The 18386-nt window shown below is 39.7% G+C and overlaps 1 protein-coding gene across 3 annotated transcripts in view; it reads right to left on the reverse strand.

The window, feature by feature from the left end:
* Positions 1 to 16362, reverse strand: part of mapre2 (microtubule-associated protein, RP/EB family, member 2) — a 38627-nt gene extending 22265 nt beyond the window's left edge. The window contains exons 1-2 of one of the 3 annotated variants that reach the window (XM_061920491.1): positions 16262 to 16362; positions 12738 to 12801 (exon numbers count right to left, since the gene is read on the reverse strand). Coding sequence is in view for 1 of the 3 variants with exons in the window: in XM_061920490.1 (XP_061776474.1) it covers positions 2368 to 2489 (122 nt within the window). In the remaining 2 variants the exon portion in view is untranslated. Of the gene's footprint in view, positions 1 to 2367; positions 2688 to 12737; positions 12802 to 16171; positions 16193 to 16261 lie in introns of those variants that run through there. The other 2 variants (XM_061920492.1, XM_061920490.1) reach the window with 2 other exon arrangements.
* Positions 16363 to 18386: the final 2024 nt, after the last annotated feature.

Genomic DNA, 18386 nt, shown 5'->3' on the forward strand with positions numbered 1-18386 from the left:
TGCGTGAGCAAATAGTCAAACAGTTTAAGAACAACCATTTTGGTATAAACTCAACTCGTCGTGTTTGAAGGAAGAAGAATACTGAGTTGCATCTCAAGAACACCAAACCTACTGTGAAGCATGGGGGTGGAAACATCATGCTTTGGGGCTGTTTTTCTGCTAAGGGGACAGGACAATTGATCTGTGTTAAGGAAAGAATGAATGGGGCCATGTATTGTGAGATTTTGAGCCAAAACCTCCTTCCATCAGTGAGAGCTTTGAATGGTTGATCAAATACTTATTTTCCACCATAATTTACAAATAAATTATTTAAAATTCCTACAATGTGAATTCCTGGATTTTTTTTTTCACATTCTGTCTCTCACAATTCAAGTGTACTTATGATGAAATTTACAGGCCTTTGTCATCATTTTAAGCGGGAGAACTTGCACAATCGGTGGCTGACTAAATACTTTTTTGCCCCACTGTACATCTCACACAATTTCCCAACTCATATGGAAATGAGGTTTATACAACAAAAGGATACTTACTAGGAGGAGTGTTATTGTACATTTAGTAACAAACTTGTCGGGGTGTCTAGAGGGACAGGTGAAATTTAAGTCTCAGAAAATGCAGTCGTTAATTATTTAATGTTTTTCTGCGGCCCGGTAGCAAATGTGTCACGGACCTGTACCGGTCCCCGAACCAGTGTTTGGGGACCACTGATGTAGCCTGCAGAAACATCGATAATGAAAGCGGGCCAAAGTCGTCTCCCCTGTCAACTACTGTTGTTGGCATTTCACCAATTTCGCGCACTTTGCAAATTATACATAACTTCCATTGTGCGCAAGCAATTTACATATCACAAGACGAGATTTAAGACGAGATTTTGTGGATGGTTTAGTCAGTAACCCTACATTATTATATTTTATAAATAGTAAACCAAGTTGTGGTAGTAGTATAGTCAGTAGTTAAGTCGTGGATGTACACCAGGGGTCTCAAACTCAATTTACCTGGAGGCCACTGGATACAGAAACTGGGTGAGGCTGGGTCGCGAGAAAAGATTTCTTAAAAAATCTAACATGCACTTTTTAATGAATTCACCTTCTATGAATGGCTTTCTCGCCCTAACAACATACTTGCCAACCCTCACCATTTTTCCGGGAGACTCCTGAATTTCAGTGCACCTCCCGACAATCTACCATTGCAACTATTCTCCCGAATTTGTCCTAATTTTCACCCGGCCGACATTATTATGGGCTGCCGTGACTGCACTGCCTTTAACGTCCTCTACAACAGTGGTTCTCAACCTTTTTTCACTGTGAACTGTGAACATTTTTTTTAATTCAAGTACCCCCTAATCAGAGCAAAGCATTTTTGGTTGAAAAAAAGAGATAAAGAAGTAAAATACAGCACTATATCATCAGTTTCTGATTTATTAAATTGTATAACAGTGCAAAATATTGCTCATTTGTAGTGGTCTTTCTTGAACTATTTTGAAAAAAAGACATAAAAATAACAAAAAAACTTGTTGAAAAATAAACAAGTGATTTAATTGTAAATTAGGATTTATGATGCTGTCAAGCGCCCTTCATATTAAACTCGCGGGCCAAACCAACATTAAATTGTCATATTGAAGTGCAGGCCGCATGTTTGAGACCTCTGATGTACACTGTATCGTGGTTAGGGTTAGGGTTGGACTGATTTGAGGGCAATACTCAGTTATAAATATCCATCCATTTTCTACTACTTATTCCCTTTGGGGTCGCTGGTGCCATATTCAGTTACAATCGGGTGGAAGGAGGTGTACACCCTGAACAAGTCACCACCTCATCGCAGCAGTTATATTGTCCCGACTACAAATGAATAGATTTACATAAGTATTTAATACATTATTTTGACAGCAAAAACATGTATTTGCGCCCATTGATTTGCAAAATGTGCACCACACATTGTTCAAATATATAGCTGGAAGCAATTTGCAATAAGATTGCGCATTATACAAAAATTGCTCACATTGGTATTGTGCCTAGAAAACTACACGGATATGTAAGCGGTACTAGCATGCTTTGTTAGCCGGCTGGAGATGACTGCGGCCCGGCTTGACGTGTACGTGTGTGTGCCTGGGGAGGCATGGAGGGCAAACACATCGAACCACCAAACATTTTTTAGTCTGTTGAGTGTTTGTTGGGATTTACGACGAGAACATTCGAGTGTCGTTTGACAAGCTGCGTTTAACGTGACGGTGTAATTCCGCAGCCATGACGACGCTATAAAGTGCATGCAATCAAAGAATGGTGGCCAAAAAGGGGGTCGGGATTTTTAGCTAGCGGCATGGGGGCGCTCCACAGACATGTTTTATTTCAAACCAAAAGCGATCATTTGTACCTGAATGCTCGCTCCCCGCGCACGGTATTCTTCCGGAAAGGAATGATGTTGGTGCCGTTGTCCGGGTCGATGTCGTTGTTATTCTCTCCATTTGGGGAAAGGGCTTGGGTGGGACCGGGCATTTGCGTCTCGGAGGTGTTCGAACAGACGCCCTGTTCCTCACGCTCGGAAACACACACGTTAAAATAAGCGAGAAAATGAACAAGAGGGGGCCCAACAGAAAAAAATATGAGCCGCACCTATGCACAAGGATTTTCCTGTTCGCTCGTCTGCTGCTGCTGCTTATTTCTCCACACAAATCTGCCCCAATGACGTTGCATGTAGTCATGTGACCACAGCACTATAGTGGCGGCCGCTCGCACTCCTTCCAAAATGCATTGATCACTGAAGCTTTGAGTTCTAAGTGCCTAAAAAGCACCATTAGCCTGCAAGATCAATGCTAAGTTCCTATTTCAACAATATTCTAACCCAGTGGTTCTCAACCTTTTTTCAGTGATGTACCCCCTCTGAACATTTTTTTAATTCAAGTACCCCCCAATCAGAGCAAAACATTTTTGCTTGAAAAAAAGAGATAAAGAAGTCAAATACAGCACTATGGCATCAGTTTCTGATTCATTAAATTGTATAACAGGGCAAAATATTGCTCATTTGTAGTAGTCTTTCTTGAACTGTTTTGAAAAAATTTATAAAAATAACTAAAAATTTGATGGAATATTAACAAGTGATTCAATTATAAATTACGATTTCTACACATACAGGTGCTGTTCATATTATTAGAATATCATGAAAAAGTTGATTTATTTCAGTAATTATATTCAGAACGTGAAACTTACATATTAAATCAATTCATTACACACAGTGATATATTTGAAATGTTTATTTCTTTAAATTTTGATGATTAGTACTGACAATTCCTGAAAATCCCAAATTCAGTATCTCAGAAAATTAGAATATTAGTTACGACTAGTACCAAAAAATATTTTTTAGAAATGTGGGCCAACTGAAAAGTATGCACATGGAAAGTTTCAGCATGTACGGCAAACAATACTTAGTTGCAGCTCCTTTTGCCTGAATTGCTGCAGCAATACGGCGTGGCATGGAGTCCACCAGTCTGTTGCACTCCTCAGGTGTTATGAGAGCCCAGGTTGCTTTAATAGTGGTCTTCAGGTCTTCAGCATTGTTGGGTCTGGCATCTCGCATCTTCCGCTTCACAATACCCCATAGGTTTTCTATGGGGTTAAGGTCAGGTGAGTTTGCAGGCCAATCAAGAACAGGGATACCATGGTCCTTGAACCAGGTACTGGTCGATTTGGCACTGTGTGCAGGTGCAAAGTCATGTTGGAAAATGAAATCTTCACCTCTGTAAAATTGGTCCGCGGTAGGCAACATGAAGTGTTCTGAAACTTCCTGGTAGACTCCTGCATTGACTCTAGACCTCAGGAAACACAGTGGACCAACACCAGCAGATGACATGGCACCCCAGACCATTACCGATTGTGGAAATTTGACACTGGACTTCAGGCAACGTGGATTCTCTGCCTCTCCTGTCTTCTTCCAGACTCTGGGACCTTGATTTCCAAAGGAGATACAAAATTTACTTTCATCTGAAAACATAACTTTGGACCACTCAGCAGCAGTCCAGTCCTTTTTGTCTTGAGCCCAGGCGAGAAGCTTTTGATGTTGTCTCTTATCTATTCAAGAGTGGCTTTACACAAGGAATGCGACAGCTGAAGCCCACATCTTGCGTACGTCGGTGCGTGGTGCTTCTTGAAGCACTGACTCCAGCTGCAGTCCACTCTTTGTGGATCCCCCCCACATTTTTGAATCGGTTTTGTTTGAGAATCCTCTCCAGGGCGCGGTTATCCCTCTTGCTTGTACACTTTTTTTCTACCACATCTTTTTCTTCCCTTCGCCTTTCTATTAATGTGCTTGGACACAGAGCTCTGGGAACATCCAACCTCTTTGGCAATGACCTTTTGTGTCTTGCCCTCCTTCTTTAAAGTATCAATGGTCATCTTTTGGACAGTTGTCAAGTCAGCAGTCTTCCTCATGATTGTGTGTCATACAGAATCAAAACGAGAGACCATTTAAAGGCTTTTCCAGGTGTTTTGAGTTAGTTAGCTAATTAGAGTGTGGCACCAGGTGTCTTCAATATCTGACCTTTTCACCATATTCTAATTTTCTGAGATGTTGAATTTAGGGTTTTCATTGGTTGTCAGCTATAATCATTTCCTTTTGGCAAAAAACACTTGAAATGTATCAGTCTGTTTGGAATGAATGTATACATTCTACAAGTTTGACTTTCTAAATGGAATTAATGAAATAAATCAACTTTTTCATGATATTCTAATAATATGACCAGCACCTGTAGAAGTAATCATCAACTTAGAGTGCCCTCTTTGGGGATTGAAATAAAGATCCATCTGGATTCATGAACTTCATTCTAAACCAGGGGTCGGGAACCTTTTTGGCTGAGAGAACCATACAAGCCAAATATTTTAAAAAGTATGTCAGTGAGAGCCATACAACTTTATTTATCTATATTATTTAATTTTTTTTAACACTGAATACAATTATATGCGTGCATTTTTAAGAAAGACCAACATTTTTAGAGGACAAAAAGTTTCTTATTCTTTTTAATAACATTGTTATTCTGAGGCTAGCCAAAAATAAATAAAATCCATCCATCCATCCATTTCCTACCGCTTATTCCCTTTTGGGGTGGCGGGGGGCGCTGGCGCCTATCTCAGTTACAATCGGGCGGAAGGCGGGGTACACCCTGGACAAGTCACCACCTCATCGCAGGGCCAACACAGATAGACAGACAACATTCACACTCACATTCACACACTAGGGCCAATTTAGTGTTGCCAATCAACCTATCCCCAGGTGCATGACTTTGGAAGTGGGAGGAAGCCGGAGTACCCGGAGGGAACCCACGCATTCATGGGGAGAACATGCAAACTCCACACAGAAAGATCCCGAGCCTGGGATTGAACCCAGGACTGCAGGACCTTCGTATTGTGAGGCAGACGCACTAACCCCTCTTCCACCGTGAAGCCAATAAAATACTTCTTACAATTATTGCGACTTCTTGAACAGGTGCGGTAGAAACCGGATGGATGGATTAAAATACATGAGAATGTTTTATATTTTGAACGTTATTTTTGATACTGTGATTACCAGCGGATTTATTTATTACTTATCGTGTTAAGCAATGTCAGCTAAAATTTGTCTGAGAGCCAGGTGCAGTCATCAAAAGAGCCACATCTGCCTCTAGAGCCATAGGTTCCCTACCTCTGTTCTAAACCATTGGTTCTTAACCTGGGTTCGATCGAACCCTAGGGGTTCGGTGAGTCGGCCTCAGGGGTTTGGTGGAGCCTCCGCCGCGGAGGTCAAGATACACCTGACTCATCGTGTAAATAAAAACTTCTCCCTATCGGCGTATTATGGATACGGCAACAGCAGAATTCACACTGATTTTCAGTTGTGTAATTTGTTGTGAGTTCATGCACTGTGTTGGTTTTGTTCTTTGAACAAGGTGATGTTCATGCATGGATCATTTCACAAGTAAAAAAATACATAACTTTGTCTTGGATTTGAAAATGTTTTTTTTTTTTCTTTTTCACTAAAGAAGGGTTCGGTGAATGTGCATATGAAACTGGTGGGGTTCGGTACCTCCAACTAGGTTAAGAACCACTGTTCTAAACATTTCTTCACAAAAAAAGAAATCTTTAACATCAATATTTATGGCACATGTCCACAAAAAAAATCTAGCTGTTAACACTGAATATTGCATTGTTGCATTTTTTTCACAGTTTATGAACTTACATTCATATTTTGTTAAAGTATTAATTAATTAATATATTTATAAAGGATTTTTGAATTGTTGCTATTTTTAGAATATTTTTGGAAAATCTCACGTACCCCTTGGCATACCTTCAAGTACCCCCAGGGGTATGCGTACCTCCATTTGAGAACCACTGTTCTAACCCACTCCCTGTTAGTGGTGTCGTGTGTTTAAAATTACTGAAATATGGATGCGGAACTGTGGACTAAAATTATAATAATATAATGGTTCCTAGTGTGTGAATGTGAGTGTGAATGTTGTCTGTCTATCTGTGTTGGCCCTGCGATGAGGTAGCGACTTGTCCAGGGTGTACACCGTCTTCCGCCCGATTGTAGCTGAGATAGGCACCAGCACCCTCTGCGACCCCAAAGGGAATAAGCAGCAGAAAATGGATGGATAATTATGATTGATTGAATAGAATGCAGCTAAGATAGGCTCCAGCAACCCCTGCGACTCCGAAAGGGACAAGCGGTAGGAAATGGTTGGCTAGATGACTAAATTAGCATATTGAAAAATGAAGTCGCGGGGTTGGATCGATCCACATATCAACCGATATCAATGTTAGCAGCAGCTGTATCAAATCGATATTAAGATTACAGAAAATGTTCAAGTCCTTTTAATAAATCAGCATAGAATGAAGAGGGACGGGGTGGATCTGCCCTTATGTCTACAACAGGGGTGTCAAATCCGGCCCGCGAACAGGTTTTATCCATCTCGTGGGATGAGTTTGCTAAGTATGAAAATGAGCCAAAATTTTTGAAAGATCGAAATCGCTGTTTTAAATGTGTCCATTAGATATCTCAATAGGAATTATCTTTGTAGATGTTGCTACATGCAGCGCTTTGAGACACTCACGATTTAGGGCTATCTAAGTAAACTCTGTTGGATTCAATGATTGATGTTAATGCACCAGTCAAGGAAAATGAGCAAACTAAATAAATTACATCCTGCAATTTGATTTTGATATTTATTTTTTATCTTGATAGATTGAAAATTAACACCAATGAGTTGACTGATGAACATTATCACGTCATGTATTCAGAACGTATAAATAACGACAAATAAAGGTAGAATACTATTAACCGCAACATGTAAGTGTAAAAGAAAAAACAACAACATTATGATTTGTACATTTTCAGAATGTGCGTGTTCTTTTTGTAAACAAAGAAAACAATCTGGAGTTGTCTATATTTTTAATTTATCGTGCCGTGATTTTCCAAATCTGGCCAACTTGGGTGAAGATTTTTCTCCATGTGGCCCCTGATCTAAAATGAGTTTGACACCCCTGGTCTACACTATCAATAACAAGCTTATAGCAACAGTATCTGATTAATACTAACGTAATAGGAAATTGTCCAGTTCAGGCCATACATTGGCATGGAATGAGGGGTCGAGGTAACCTGACTCTCGCCAGATCCTTATAGTTCTTTGAGCTCCGCACAAGGATATGGGACTTCTCAATAGGAGATGTATTTCAGAAGGCAGGGCCTTTTAAAAAAAATATTGTATGTGATTGGATAAACCACTCGTCCATTATCTTGAATGACGTGCTACTTCAACCACTCACATTGAAATCAACCCGTGACGCTGATGAGAGCGACGCTGGAAAATCCAAAACAGAACAGCTTTCGATGACGACGCAGCGAAAAATTTTCCGTTCATCTTTTAAAGAATTAATATTTGATAGATTCGATAAAACAGTTGCAATAATAGCATCAATGCCAGCACATGACTCCTCGCTACGTGCCGCCATTGTTGTTTGAATCAAAGTTTCTTAGGTGCAACGTCACATCTATGAAATCCCACCCGGCGATCCTGATTGTTTTTTTTTTTTTTGCTATCTTGAAGGAGTTTGCATTGCCGTCAAGTCAGCTCCTTGTGTAGAGCTCAGCAAACTACGAGGATCTGGCGAGACTCGAGAGTTAGGTTAGGAGTGAGGAGGTCGAGCCTCATATCGACAGTATCGGTACCAAAGTTGGTAGCAAAAATATTGGATGAATGCTCACATGATAGAATGTTTTTCAGTTTTCTTAATTAACACATAATTAAGTTACGATGTTATTGATTACAAGGTGAGAAGGGTGAGTATTGGATCGATATTAACATATAATAAATATACAGTATGTACTATATTATCTATATGAAATTATATTTTCCGGTTCTCTTAATTAATCAGCACAGAATGAAGCTAGGGGGAGTCAGTCCTCTAATCAAAAGTATCGATACCAACATGATGAGATATTTTCCAGTGAGTTGGTAGGATATTTTCCAGTTTCCTTGAATGTGGCATGTTGTATATTCTACATCTAAAACAATTCTTTGTGGTCTACTACATAACAGTTAATGGTGGTTCTTAGGACCAGATTGTGCATTGATTATGTTTTACAGACCATCTTCAAGCCGCTTTCTGATTGTCTCTTCAGAATGCACTGTTTTGAAGTCCTAATCCAGGCAAATTCTCCTTCGACTGTCTCTCCACCCCATCAGCCATGTTGAAATTCTCAGCGTTTCCATATCGCAGGGGTCCTCAAGTACAAATCTTGAAGGTCCACAAATGTTATTTTGAAACCGGCTGGGTCCATTTGTTATCGGTCAAGCTTATATAGTAGCAGGAGGTAGGTAGTAGTTTAACATTTTCTTAAAACTAACAAAAATAAAATAAATATCCAATAAAATATATGAAAGATTTTCTTTGAAACAAATATAAATAACTTAAATAAAACTTTGAGTTTTGACAAAATATAAATACTTTTAAACTCAACCCTCCTATCCCTGGTAAACAAATGACCTCAACAGATCTCATTCATGTGCAAATATAACTATGGTACAGTACATCCCCATTGTGTAAAACACAGCTGCTCAATGGGAGAATTGGGCTCTTGGGGTTGAAGCCAAGACTTTGAACTTTGGCACAAAAGGTGTGATGGCCAGGCAGAGACACAGATCCAGGTGTTCATTGGTCAGTCTGCTGCGGTACTTGTTCTTCACAATGTTCATTGTAGAGAAGGCAGACTCACAGCTGTATGTTGAGCCAAACATTATGAGGATGTGACAGGCCATCTTATGCAGCAGAGGGAACTTGGAAGGAATGACCAGCTTTGACCAGAAGGTGATGGTGTCACACTGAGCCTCTTTCAGTGCGACACTTTCTTGGAGGACAATGAGCTCAGTCTGCAGTGAAGCAGCTCTGGCCCATGGGAAGACTTGTTTTGCTTCTGCAGAGAACGCACTCACATTTCTGATCAGGAATGGGTTTTCAATGAACAGCAGGACTTGTTTTCCCAAAATGAAGCCATCAAAGCGAGTCTTGAAATTTGCAATGAATTTTTCCAAGAATTCCAAATGGCACTGATGATCTCCCTCTTCTTTGGTCAGTTCGAGAAGTTTGGGGAAGTGGAGCAGTTCCTCCTGTAGATACACAGTTTAAATATATATTAGGAACAATGCTTAAAAATAGGTATGAATTATCAAGTGGAAGAAAATATTGTGTGGTAAAAAATAATAACAAATTAGTTACCTGTATGTCACTTTTGAAAAGCTCCCGCTTCCTCTAGAAGGCACGGACCTCTGACATCAGCGCACACACTGGGTTCTTCTTCCCCTGTAGCTTGAGATTTAGGTCATTGAGATGGCAGGTTATATCAGCCAAAAATGCCACAGCTTCCATTTCCCCAGCATTTTGCAGAAATTCCAGGAACTGTTTTGTTTTTGCGCTATTTTGCTGGGACAGAAACACTTGCAGCTCTTCTCTAATGGCCCAAAAACGATCCAGGGCCCTGCCTTTGCTAAGCCATCAGACGTTGTTGTGCACGAGCAAATCATCAAAAGCAGCATCTACCTTTGTTAGGAATGTACGCAGCAAGCGCGACTGCAGTGCAGATGATGCTCTCAATAAGTTTATGAATTTCATCATTGTTGTCATAATTTCAGAGTACACTTCTCCAAGACTTGCACAAAGGACAGACTGGTGGATTATGCAGTGATAAGATATCAGGCCAGGGTGGTGTTCTCTCAGACCCGGAACCAGTCCCTTCTCTTTCCCCAACATGGCTGGAGCTCCATCAGTAGCGATGGACACAACTTTCTTCAGATCTATCCCTTTTTCATTCAGCATTTCTGATATTGCTTTCGAGATGTCTTCACCCCTTGTTTGTCCACTAAGGTTGGCCAGGCCCAAAACATCTTCAATAAACTCCCCATTTTCCTCATCATAATACCTCACAAACACCAACAACTGAGCATTGTCAGTGGTGTCAGTGGACTCATCCACTGCTAGGGATATGCACTCTGCATTTTTGATTCCACCACAAAGCTGCTTGGACAAATCACCAGCCAGTATTTCAGTACGTCTGGTAGCTGTGCATCAGAGAGTGGGATTTTATCTATTTCCTCCTTTTCTTTGCCTTCAAACATGGCACCCATCACTTCAGTCAAGCATTATTTAATTATTTCTGCATCAGAGAATGGCTTCTTGTGTTTACCCAAGACCCATGCCACTCTGAGTGAGCACTCTGTTGCTATTTATTGTAGTGTCATAGATTTAACATAAATCTTGTTTGATGTTTCATATGACTTTTTCAGCCTCGTGATTTCTTTTTTTCTAAGCTCTGAATCATGAGGAAATGTCTCTTCAAATTCGCAGTGCTCTTTCAGATAGTGGCGTTTCAGATTTTCACTTTTCACCAGAGCAACAGTACTGTTGCATATTAGACACATTGGTCTGGTACTTGCAGTAGATAGGATGAAAACATATTGCTCTGTCCATTCTTCCTTGAAACGTCGGTTTTCCCTGTCCACCATTCTTTTACCAGCCTGAGCCAACTTGGAGCATGCCATTGTGATTTGATTCACATTCAGTGACTGACGAGTGAAAAGTTAGCGAAGTAGCGACATGAGACAACAGTGTGCCTGCAGCGAAAGGTTCCATGCACTGTGCCTGTGGCATGAGCTCTGTATGACCCAGCGCGTCGTTGTGATAGAGATGAATCAGCCAATCAGAATGGCGTTCTCTCGCTCTCACTCTGTCTCTCTCTCTGAAATGATTTAAATAAAAAGCCAGAAGTATTTTTTTGCTTTTCTTTGGTTATTTTGCACTAACATTTTGCGCAAACAATTGTACTTAAAAGAAAGGTAAAATGGTGTGACTTATTTGTTAAATATTGTTGTATTTAAATTGCTGTATATACAGTGGCCAGTCCTCGTTTTTTGTACGACCACGTCTCATATTGATTCGGTTTTTGACCAACATTTTCGCTAAAAGTCCCTGTGTTTTCCACAGGACCGGAATATATATATGCTAAACAACGTCAGTGTCTAATTTGCACAATCGGCTATGACACAAAACACAGTGTTTGTGTTCGAATGGGTAATTTTTTTGGTTCGTGTTGTAAGAAATTTTGACATTATTTCATGTTTTTAAACTTTATTTAACAACAGAAGATGAAGTTATTCACTTGGTTGGTTTCATTTCATGTAGGAATAAGTAAAAACTTGTGATTGTGCCTAACAACATATACACCCAACATTTCCTGGGCTCCATCTAAGTATGAGCTGAGTTTAAAAAAATGCACATTGCAAATCTAATTTATGATGAACAGATGGATTACAAAAGCAACCAACTCAGCAGTGACGTGTGTGTATCAGGTGTGTTAGGAAGCAGAGTTGTCAACAACTTTTGAATGTCAAGCTACGCAGACAGTCCCATTATAATATAACCAGGGTTTCCTCTACATGGCAAAATAAAAGCCACCACACATGTTTTTTTAACATGAAAACACATTAAAGTAATATATTGTATGAATTAATTTATATAGTCTATTATTTGTGCACTATTGACAAGTGATGCACTGAAAATTCGGCCACCAAAAAAATGTGATTGCCAAAACAGAATGTTCTGATAATGTAACCAGGGGCACACGATTATCTGGAGCGAAAGCAGCATACCTGCAAAGTGGACATACTTTTAATATATCTGAGATACACCCACAGACAGCGATCTACAAAATGTGCAATGTACATAAATTAAGATTCTATATTATAAACATTTTGCAATCCTTTACGTTATGTTTTTTTTGTAAAAATATAGCATCTTTATATCGTGTATCTGTTATTGGAGATGGAATTCATTCATGTTTAAAAAGAGCAGCAGACAATGAGCTTCCCCTACTTAAAAGACCAGCAGCCGCCACTGGGTCTCCAACAACAATAGAAAATGTGAAAGATTTGTTACAAGTTGTTTTTTGATAAAGAAAAAGTCAGTAAATGGATTGGAAAGGTCTCTAGAAATTTGAACAATCCCAACAAATTACTGCATCTTGTACAGTACAAGATCACGCAATGTCTTGTGTGTGTGTGTGTGTGTGTGTGTGTGTGTGTGTGTGTGTGTGTGCGTGTGTGTGTGTGTGATCTAAACTAGCTATGGCTTCTCATTAGTCGAGCAGCTGTCATAAATATATAATTCGTAATATTTAACAGAAAAGATTGAAAGACAAAAACAAAAAACAGGATAATGTTCTCTTACCCTGTTCCCTTAGCTTTGTTATACTCCACAGTCTCCACTTTGCTGCACTTTGCTGTACAGTCTCCTGTTGAATTAAATTAGAGTATGGTCAGAAAAACCTTTATAAGTGCAACAGTAAATCCATGGATGTATGGAATATGCTTGAATCAACAGCTGCTTTATGTGGCTTTAAGCCAAGCCTGGGCAAATATTTTGACTTGAGGGCCACATTTAGAGAAAAAAAATGTGTCTGAGGGCCGATATATCTATTTTTAGGAACACTAACACAAAACTTCACAACAATGTCAGATTGAATGCTAAAAACATTATGACAGACTGCTTAAAAAAATGTAATGGAATTTTACATTTTTCTATGAACGATAAAACACTGAATATTGACAAAATATGAACGTCACACACCCTTTCGATCGACATATTTTACAATCAAGTGAAACGCAACAAAAATGCAACAAACAGTGAAATATGACCGCGAAGGGTACAAAATAAACCCACCTACAATCTGATATAACTGATATTTCACTAAGGTTTAGAACTTTGTTGTGAAAACGCTTCCCACCCACACTGCTTGGCGGCTCGTCTGAGCTGCTGTGACGTAGATTACCATTGTAGCTAATTAGATGACCATAGTAATTAACTAGATTACCATTGTAACTGGTATATCATGCAAAAGCGCAGATTCCAACCATACAAATACTTTGTACAGTTGAAGACTTACGGTCATTAGAAAACATCACGGCACATCATAATGGCAGTTTCCATGTTATAGATAAATGATAAATGATAAATGGGTTGTATTTGTATAGCGCTTTTCTACCTTCAAGGTACTCAAAGCGCTTTGACACTACTTCCACATTTACCCCTTCACACACACATTCACACACTGATGGAGGGAGCTGCCATGCAAGGCGCTAACCAGCACCCATCAGGAGCAAGGGTGAAGTGTCTTGCTCAGGACACAACGGACGTGACGAGGTTGGTACTAGGTGGGGATTGAACCAGGGCACGGACACTCTCCCACTGCGCTACGCCGTCCCTAGATCTAAAAACTAACATATTTGGGAATGTCCGCCCGGCCAGATTGAAAAGCTAACGGGCCGCATGTGGCCCCCGGGGCTTAATTTGCTCAGGTCTGCTTTAAGCTCTCTAGCATGTTGTGCCACGTACATAGTGTTTCATACTACAATTGATAAAATAATTATATAAATTAGCAATTGTACAAATTGTGGACACCGATTTAAAAAAGTTGAAACACTTATTCGGGTGTTACCATTTAGTGGTCAATTGTACGGAATACGTACTGTACTGTGCAATCTACTAATAAAAGTTTCAATCAATCAATCAAGCATGTATTTTCACCAGTAAACTGGCTAGCTATCATGTGGAGCCACATAGTCTCAAATACTTACATTCATCGAATGATTTTATGCATGTTTAGCAGTAAAAAGAGGGAACAACGCTGTTGTGTCCATTCATAAAAGAATAAATAATAATCCAACAATTAAATGACTAGAACAGGGGTCTCAAACTCAATTTACCTGGGGGCCACTGGATACAGAAACTGGGTGAGGCTGGGCCGCGAGAAAAGATTTCTTAAAAAATCTAACATGCACTTTTTATTGAATTCACCTTCTATGAATGGCTTTCCCGCCCTAGCAACATACTTGCCGAACTTCACCATTTTTCCAGGAGACTCCTGAATTTCAGTGCACCTCCCGACAATCTACCGGTGCAACTATTCTGCCAAATTTGTCCCAATTTTCACCCGGCTGACATTTTTAAGGGCTGCCGTGACTGCACTGCCTTTAACGTCCTCTACAACAGTGGTTCTCAACCTTTTTTCACTGTGAACTGTGAACATTTTTTTTTATTCAAGTACCCACTAATCCAGGGGTCTCAAACATGCGGCCCGCGAGACGTTATTATGCGGCCCGCACTTCGATATGACAATTTAATGTTGGTGCGGCCCGCAAGTTTAATATAGATCTTAATTTACAATTGAATCACTTGTTCATTTTTCAACAAGTTTTTTAGTTATTTTTATGTCTTTTTTTCAAAATAGTTCAAGAAAGACCACTAAAAATGAGCAATATTTTGCACTGTTAATAAACAATTTAATAAATCAGAAACTGATGGCATAGTGCTGTATTTTACTTCTTTATCTCTTTTTTTCAACCAAAAATGCTTTGCTCTGATTAGGAAGTACTTGAATTAAAAAAAATGTTCACAGTTCACAGTGAAAAAAGGTTGAGAACCACTGTTGTAGAGGACGTTAAAGGCAGTGCAGTCACGGCAGCCCATAATAATGTCGGCCGGGTGAAAATTAGGACAAATTCGGGAGAATAGTTGCAACGGTAGATTGTCGGGAGGTGCACTGAAATTCAGGAGTCTCCCGGAAAAATGGTGAGGGTTGGCAAGTATGTTGTTAGGGCGAGAAAGCCATTCATAGAAGGTGAATTCATTAAAAAGTGCATGTTAGATTTTTTAAGAAATCTTTTCTCGCGGACCAGCCTCACCCAGTTTCTGTATCCAGTGGCCCCCAGGTAAATTGAGTTTGAGACCCCTGCCCTAATCAGAGCAAGAGCATTTTTGGTTGAAAAAAAGAGATAAAGAAGTAAAATACAGCACTATGTCGTCAGTTTCTGATTTATTAAATCGTACAACAGTGAAAAATATTGCTCATTTGTAGTGGCCTTTCTTGAATTATTTTGAAAAAAAGATATAAAAATAACTAAAAAACTTGTTGAAAAATAAACAAGTGATTCGATTGTAAATTAAGATTTATGACGCTGTCATGCGCCCTTCATATTAAACTCGCAAGCTGCACCAACATTAAATTGTCATATCGAAATGCGGGCCACATAATAATGTCTCGCAGGCCGCAATTGGCCCGCGGGCCGCATGTTTGAGACCGCTGGACTAGAACGTGCACGTTCGCAGAGCTCGGGTCAAACCAAAATAAGAGCATATGGTTTTCAAAATGTTAATCAAGGCTAATTAGCGGCGTATAATGTTTTACATTTAATTAGACCAAAACTACATTTAAAAAATGCTTTCACAGCACAGCAGCACCTGAGAACCGTCAATGAAAACCATTTGAACAGTCGCCAGTTACCGCCCCCCTACGCTGCTCAAAAATAGACAGACCCGGAAAACGAAGGAGTTGCACTTCCTGTAGTTTTTAAAATAAAATATAGCAAAGAAGCTAACTTACTTCGCGAAAAAACTACAACCGGACAAAGCAAATTAATTAGCCCTTTTCCATGCAACAGAACACACGCAATGACACGAGACTATCCAACAGCGAGCTTAACGGTAACAGCCTCAGGTTATATTGTGCTCCAGTATACACTTTGAAAGAATTATGACAGCCGACATATGCACACCGACCAACCAAGGCTAATAAACACCTACGCTAAAGATGCAAACACACATACGGAAATACGCTGAAATGTCTCCATCTTTCCCTTTCTGCGTTTGACGTACAGTAGCAAAACAAACCAAAAACCGGAGCAGATTGGACTCACCAGTGAACTCCAGGTTTCGACGTGTAGATAAAAAATAGAAACAGCTATTTTCCGTCTGAGTCACCCCACCCTCCGACGCCCATTCACTACTACCGCTGAGTGGGAAAACGGCCGCTGATTGGACAGCTTGGCACCAATGTTTTATTTGATTGGCTGGCTGTATAACATCTGTCACAAGGCTGACCAATCATGTCTTGGTGCGTTGATCATTTGTAACAGCGGGCTGCTTTCTTTGCTCTTGACGTCTTTTTTCGAAAATACATACATTTTCATTAACACAGACTTTTTTTCTTTTTTTTTAACACTAATGGTGTCCTGCCAATGTGATGTTCGTATTGATTTATTATCTTATCTGGTCTTTTTTTTTAAATTATACTAATATGATACAATTAAAATATTAACAATTAAAATATACTAATATACTGTGCATTTAATACATTCATGTTATTCATATTTTATACTATCATGTTAGACCCGCTCGACATCCATTGCTTTTCGGTCCCCAAGGTTCTCATAGTCATCATTGTCACTGACGTCCCACTGGGTGTGAGTTCTCCTTGCCCACTGGGTGTGAGTTTTCCTTGCCCTTATGTGGGTTCTTCCGAGGATGTCGTAGTGGTTGTGCAGCCCTTTGAGACACTTGTGATTTAGGGCTATATAAATAAACATTGATTGATTGATTGATTGATTGATTGATTGATTTAAAACAATATTGTGTTGTTGTTGTTTTTTAGATACAAACAATTAAAGTGTAGTGTATATTTATCAGTGGTGGGCTGTGTGTTTCCCACCTAGGCTTTCAGTGATGTCCTACTTGGTCCATCTTTAAAAGCCTACTGAAATGAGATTTTCTTATTTGAACGGGGATAGCAGGTCCATTCTATGTGTCATACTTGATCATTTCGCGATATTGCCATATTTTTGCTGAAAGGATTTAGTAGCGAACATCGACGATAAAGTTCGCAACTTTTGGTGCTGATAAGAAAAAAGCCTCGCCTTTACCGGAAGTCGCAGACGATGACATCACAAGGGTGAGGGCTCCTCATGTACTCACATTGTTTTTAACGGGAGCCTCCAGCAGCAAGAGCTATTCGGACCGAGAAAACGACAATTCCCCCATTAATTTGAGCGAGGATGAAATATTCGTGGATGATGATATTGATAGCGGAGGACTAGAAAAAATTAAAATATAAAATAAAATAAAAAGCGACGGCTCCGGGCGGCGGCAGTGTGAGCATTTCAGATGTAATTAGACACATTTACTAGGATAATTCTGGAAGATCTTTTATCTGCTTATTGTTTAATAGTGTTTTAGTGAGATTGTAAAGACATACGTTGAGGTCGGATGGCTGCGGTGAACACGCAGTGTCTCAGAGAGAAGCCGGGCCAAGCTCACAACTGCCTTTTAAACAGCTACTGCAGGAGGACGAATAATCCAATGACGTCTCCGGTATGATATGTATCACAATTTTCCCATCCAAAAACATGCTAGTTGACGTAGAGAAACATGTTCGCTTGACCGCTCTGTGTTAAAAACAAACAAACACCGGCTGTGTCTCGGTGCTAAAGGCAGCTGCAATACACCGCTTTCCACCAACAGCATTCTTCTTTATAGTCTCCATTATTAATTGAACAAATCGCATAAGATTCAGCAACACAGATGTCCAAATTACTGTGTAATTATGCGATGAAAAGAGACGACTTTTAGCTGTATCTGGTGCTGAGCTAATATTTCCTGACAGTCCGTGACATCACGCACACGCGTCATCATTCCGCAACGTTTTCAACAAGAAACTCCGCGGGAAATTTAAAATTGCAATTTAGTAAACTAAAAAGGCTGTATTGTCACGTGTTGCAATGTTAATATTTCATCATTAATATATAAACTATCAGACTGCGTGGTCGGTAGTAGTGGGTTTCAGTAGGCCTTTAATAAATACCCCGCAAAAGGCCATCATTTATGTCACCACATGGACAAATACTATACAGAAACACACCCAAGCACTACTGCACACTGAATCACCTCAACAGTGTACAGAAAAGGCTATATTTCGGCACATTTAAAAATTAATGAACCTGCATCAGCATTCAAAACATACCTTATGTGGTATTGTCAAAATTCAAA

The sequence above is a fragment of the Nerophis ophidion genome, linkage group LG14 (genome assembly GCF_033978795.1).
Source record: "Nerophis ophidion isolate RoL-2023_Sa linkage group LG14, RoL_Noph_v1.0, whole genome shotgun sequence".
NCBI lineage: Eukaryota > Metazoa > Chordata > Actinopteri > Syngnathiformes > Syngnathidae > Nerophis > Nerophis ophidion.